Here is a 6486-nt window from a genome sequence, read left to right as displayed (position 1 = left end):
GACGAGTGAGTGAGAGTAGTGAGTGACAGGGCAAAAATAAGACGAGGGTGTTTAGTGGGAAGCAGGAAGAGTGAGGAAAGGGGAAGAGTGCGGGAGGCAGCGGGAGGGAGTAGGATGCAAGTGTGCACGGGTGAGCGCAAGGGTGCACTCGGAAATGCAGAGAGGCGAAAAGAGTTTGAGGGGGGTATTGAGGGAATGGAGGAAAAGGGGAGGAGAGGGAGAAGAATACAGGAGAGAGGTTGAGGTATAAGGGGATATGTGATGAGAAGAAGAGGGAACAAAGGGAGAGGTGGGTGAAGGAGTTAGAGGAGGTGAGGACAGAACAATAGATTTGGGAGATGCTAAAGAGGGAGAGGAGGAGGAGGAGGGGGAGAATGAGAGGATTGAGATGAAGGAGTGGGAGGAATACTTTAGGAAAATATTGGGGGGAGAGATGGGAAGAGTAAGGAGGGAGGTAAACAGGAGAGGGGAAGAGGATGGAGAGAAGAGGATAAAGCTGGAGATAAAGAAAGCGATAAAAGGGTTGAAAGATGGAAAAGCAGCAGTAGGGGATGGAATACCAAGCGAGGTATGGAAGTACGGGGACAAGAGGTGCAGAGGCGGTTAGGGGAAGTATGTGAGAGGGTATGGATGGGGAAGGGTTGGTCAGAGGAGTGGAGCGAGGGAGTGGTAGTACCGATCAGAAAGAAGGGGAAGGGAAGAGAGTGAAGGAGTACAGGGGAGTGACGCTGACACAGACAGCGTATAAATAAGGTATATACGGCGGTACGGACGGAGAGGCTGAGAGAGGAGATGGAGAGGAAGAGGATACTGCCGGAGAGTCAGGCGGGATTTAGGAGGGGAAGGGGATAACATACATACGCTGAATTTTTTTATATATAAGATGATATAATTTATATATGAGATTATATATATAACCATATATAATTATGTCAAATTAAATATTATTTTATTTAATTATATTTAAACAATTTCCCGAATGATAGGGGAACTTGGGGTATAATGAGACCACGGGGCATAATGGAGTATGGTCGGAAACTTTTTACGGAGATGCTGTCATGCAATAAAACGTTTTGCCATTATTACTGTTAAATGTCTCTTATCATACATCATTATTAATTGTCATATTAATTTTAGTTGAAAGATGCTACAAATTGTTTAATGCGTTTGCTACGTTCTTCGCATCTCTATTACAATTTGTTACGTATATTTACACAAGTTAAACTATGACAAAATTCTTTCTTCGTTTTCGTATGAACATTAACGTTATTAAACCATTTTTTCTCGTCATTTTAATCAAATTCTTGTACAAACACAAATTATCTCTAACGTTTTATATTACATAATCCAAACTTACACATGTCTGGGCATAATGAGATTATACTATTATGTTCTTAAAACATTAAGTTATATTATTTCTGATCGTATGCTTTTTTTATTTTATATAATGAATTATATATATTTTTTATATATTATATATATTTTATATAATGAATACGAAATATAAAAGCTAGACGCTAGCCAGCTGAAAGCTGAACGCTACCCAGCTGAAAGCTGAAAGTTGGACGCCAGCCAGCTGAGAGCCAGAAGCTTGGCGTTTCAAATTTTAGGAGATAATTTTTTGTTAACAATTTATTTCTGTCAAATTAATGACCGAATACGTTTTCATATGTATTGATTCAATAATTTTTATTAATATTATATAAAACATTTTTTAGTTTAGTTATACGCGCTTTACAATTGTCCTTAAAATTTTACAGGCCTCTAATTGTATATATAATTGTCAATCTTAAATTTTATAATATATTATTGAATTATATTATGCGTTAAATAGGTGAAATCATATTTGATAACATTTAAGCGATAATATAAAATTCATTCACACACATATATAATAATGTCTTACAATAAACATATTAGTATATCTAGTTAATATATTTTTAATTTTGTGTTATATTATCAAGATATTCAATGCCCTTCATGCATAACGCGTTTACCCTTTTTTATTCACTTTGACTTTTCTGTAAAATTGCAGTATAAACATAAATTTCACAAATATGTGATTCAGGAAATAAACGAGAATAAAAAGACAATTGAGCTAGTACGCTGTTAATCGCGCGTCAATTATTTACTTTTAATAATCATAGTTAAAATCTACAAATATCCATACGTATGTTCCAGTCGTAATTTTCGACTTTTTTCAATAGTAAAATATAAAAATTATAATTCGTGACATTTGTGTGATAGTTCATTCGGGAATCGCGGAGATAATATATTTTATAATTGTATCGTGCATATATATAAGTTTGTGTTATTCGGAACTTGTCTGTGTAGAGTCCTTATTTGTAACAATGAAGGATTTATAAAATATTCCGTCAGCGAATCCGGTCAACGAAAGTTGAGTGTTTTCATGACTAGATAAACGTTACTCACCAACAGTAAACGCCGAAGCCCCGCTATTTGCAAGTATTATGTATGAAAAGTCAAAACCCTATAGCGCCCAATGACCTTGATAACAAACGTGATTCACCTGTAGGTTAAACAAAAATAAGGAGCAACGCAAATTCGCCAAGAAAAACAACTTCAACAAAGTAATCGTTCACCAACTGAATCAAACACAGACAATCACAATGAAATCGAGCACGTGGTTCAATAATAAACAATAACCATTATTGGCGTGCGATAAGAGATATAATAAACATTGCCTATTATTAGCGTGCGTTCACGTTCAAAAATCAAGGACGAGTGACGAGTACTAGACGGCAGAAAGACTTAAAATATATCTCGAAAACTCTGTAAACAGGATGGTACATTATAATCTATCGAGTATTACATTTGAGTAATACATTTGAAATTTCTGTACAAATAGTGCGCCCCACACGCATTTGCTACGTTGTTATATATGCGATTTATCTTTGCTCACATGTTTATTTTATGTAAAGGACTGTAAAGGTCTCACGATTGTGTTAATAATTTTCTATAGGCTAACTTTTATGAAGTTGCATATGGAACATTATATGACAACGTTCATGATTTTGAATTGTTAGTGTTATTGTTTTTGTCAAAATCATGAAGATTGCCATGCAGAGCTACGTGCACAACTTCATAAGTTAACATATAGAAAATCATTAACACAATTGAGTATCGTGAGACTAATATCATATCATTACGATTATAGTATAAGAAAATATGTACAAGCAGTCGTGAAGCATAGTGCAATTGCAAAGAAATATCACAGCGTACATACTTACAGTATCTACGAGGTGTGGCTATAAAATAACGAGACTATTGCTGCAAAACATTTTATTTTGAATTTATACATTTTTAATTATTATCACCTTCAATATACACCCCTCCTCTATCCCTATAACGCTCCATGCGAATTTTCCATTGTTCGAAATAGTGCTGGAAGTCTTCTTCTATGAGCTTCTTCATGACGCGTGCCGCTTCTTCTTTTACAGCTTCAACGGACTGAAATCTTGTTCCTTTTAATGCAGATTTGATCTTGGGAAATAGATAAAAGTCGCATGGTGCAAGGTCTGGCGAATAAGGTGGATGGAATAACACTGGGATGTTGTACTTGGTTAGAAACGTCTTGACAGACAATGCAGAATGAGCGGCGCGTTGTCTTGATGGAGAACCCATGACTTGTTCTTTATGTAAAATTTGCCTTACGGTTTCTTTGTCAATTCCTACAGTTTCAGCAATCGCACGAATAGTTAATCGACGGTCAGATCGAATCAGATTACCGACTTTTTCAATATTTTCACCCGTTTTTGACGTGGAAGGGCGACCCGGGCGTGAATCATCTTCAATGTCTTCTCGGCCAGCTTAGAAATGCTTATACCACTCAAAAACTCGCGCACGTGATAAACATTCATTGCCATACACTTCTTTTAATAAAAGATAAGTTTCAGTAGCGCTTTTTCCAAGTTTCATGTGAAATTTCACGACGATTCGTTGCTCTATTTTTACACTTACCATTTTTCCGGCAAAACAAAACAACAGCTCTTATACAAACGAAGGCCACGGCCAGACTAATTTGTTTACAGACACGGCAGGCGCCGCATTCGAAAGAGAAGGTTTCACGCTACACAGCTGTCGGTCGTTCGCGTTTGGCGCACCCGTGCTTCTTCTGTGGAAGCATCAGTCTCGTTATTTTATAGCCACACCTCGTATCTACTCGGGGAGCGCGGCACATATACCATGAAGTTTTCTCATTGCGTTTTGTCCAAAATATGAAATACCATTTTCTAATATTATATATGGATGGATTTGGTATTTAATGCTCTACAATTTTTGTCCTTAAAAAAACTTGAAAATTTTGCCAGAGTAACGAGAGAGGGGGGGGAGTAGTTCAACATTTGAAATTAAAAAAAACTGAACACATGGTTGCAAAGAGCATAAAATATTGCAAAACTTTTGTCTGAAACTTTTTTTTATATGACTCATAGTTTAGAAAATATTTGATAAAAACTATAACGGCTATTCTTTTCAAGGGGTGGTTTCACCCTCTAAACATGCTCCGAAGCCGATATAAAAAAATATGTATCCCTTAGTTTTTGATGCTCTACAATATATCCGAAGCCCATTCAAATCGGTGAGGGACAGTTGTGACACTCTCCTTGTCAGTGTTCTTCAATTTTGAGTATCGCTTATCATCCAATCCGCGGCACGAATACAAGATTCGTGTCTCCCGTGCATCCGCGCTCAGTGCTGGGCGATTCCAGCAGAGCGAGATTCAGGTTTCCTAACCTGGATCGGAAACATTTTGGTCCTTAGAGCCGGATACGGAGCACGAGTGAGAAGATGAAGAGTTCTGAGGCTGTAACCCGATCGAGCTTGGAAATTGTCATCCAGCATGGCGGAACCGCTAAATAAATAACTTCAACTGAAGCGGTTGATTGAGCGTTCGCTCGAGAACTTTAAAAAAATTGGAAGAAACAACTTCACGGCCGGGAAGGTTCGGTCTAAAATCTCCCTTCTTAAAGAATCTTGGAATCAATTCCTGGACGGACATGCTCTCCTGGCCACGATGACACCCGAGGCTAGTCGGATGGCCCTCGATTACTTCAGGGATAGTTATTTCGATTCGGTGGAGGAGGCGTACGAGACGGCTCACGATTACATGACCGAGTGCTTGGAGGAGCTTATGCCGCCTGTAAGTCCGAGTGCATCTCTGAATCCGTCGCGTCAAAGCATCAATCCGTCAACGCACTCTTGTGCACAGTTGCCTCCCATTCGTCTGCCACCATTCGACGGCAGTTACGATCAATGGGAGCAGTTTCGCGATCGTTTCACGACTCTTATTCTTCACAATAAAGATATTTCTGATTTTGTTCGCATGCATTATTTAACGTCCTGCGTAACAGGACGTGCGCTCGAGTGCATTGGGAATATCCCCGTCACTGCGGACAATTTTGTAATCGCCTGGGACGCGTTGGTTGCCCGGTTCGAGAACAAGCGTCGGTTGCTCAGGCACATCTCCGCGTTACTTATGTTATCTGCGATACCTCGAGAGTCGGCATATGATCTGCAAGCTCTGTGCGATCAAATTAATATTACCGTGGCATCATTAAATTCGCTGCACCGTACTCCGGAAAAACTCTGGAACGACATACTTGTGCATGTCATTGTTCAATGATTAGATTCAATTACACGCAAGGTGTGGAATGTTCGGTCGAGTGATCATGACGAGCCTCCGTCTTACGACGATTTATATTAATTTTTACTATCTCGCATCCGTGCTCTCGAGGATTTTGCAGACGGAACCCCGAGTAGATCGACTTCAAAGCCTATTATTGCTCTAAAGGTGCACGTCGCGACTGCGTCGACTGTCGCACAATCTGCATGTCCGATATGCAAGGCGCGACATTTCTTCAGTGTTTGTCCTATGTTCACTCGCGGAAGTCCGAGCCAACGACGAGCGATTTAGTGAAGCAGCATCGTCGCTGTTTCACCTGTTTGAGTCAACATCATTCGGCTAGTGAGTGCAAGAGTCGTTACTCATGTCGCATTTGCCACCAGCGTCATCACAGTTTATTACATACAGGCTCGGACTCCTGCTTGAACAATTCCGTTCAGGCGCCGACGACCGAATGACCATCGCAAACTGATGAAAATAGCGGAACTCCAGCAGTTCAGTCACTTTGTGCTTCTGCGATTCCAAAACCGCACCCGCGGGTGCTTTTCGTGACTGCTTGGGTTTCAGTTAGTGGATCGTCCGGTCGCACCACCGTGGCTCGAGCTTTGCTCGATCAGGGCTCACAACTGACGTTTATGTCTGAAAATTTGGCTCAACTCTTAAGAGTAAAGCGCGTTCGCATGCCGATTTCGATTTCGGCCGTCGGAGGAGTTCACGCTCGGCATAAAGTTCAAATCTCGGTTTCTCCGCGTGATTCTACCTCGCCCTCGCTTTCAACTGATGCGATTATCTTGAAAACTCTTACGTTTTATTCACCGAAAACAAACGCGGATCTCACAGGA

At 40.0% G+C, this 6486-nt stretch overlaps 1 protein-coding gene across 1 annotated transcript; it reads left to right on the top strand.

Moving 5' to 3' along the window:
• Positions 1–5035: 5035 nt before the first annotated feature.
• Positions 5036–5644, top strand: LOC105184040 (uncharacterized). The gene has a single exon (XM_011142568.1). It carries the CDS (start codon positions 5036–5038, stop codon positions 5642–5644), a length of 609 nt encoding a protein of 202 aa, XP_011140870.1.
• The last annotated feature ends 842 nt before the right edge of the window (positions 5645–6486 follow it).

Source organism: Harpegnathos saltator, unplaced genomic scaffold (assembly GCF_003227715.2).
Source record: "Harpegnathos saltator strain DR-91 unplaced genomic scaffold, Hsal_v8.6 scaffold750, whole genome shotgun sequence".
In the NCBI taxonomy this organism is placed as follows: domain Eukaryota; kingdom Metazoa; phylum Arthropoda; class Insecta; order Hymenoptera; family Formicidae; genus Harpegnathos; species Harpegnathos saltator.
Note: the sequence above shows the minus strand (reverse complement) of the source record. Positions and strands in the feature narration are given on the sequence as shown.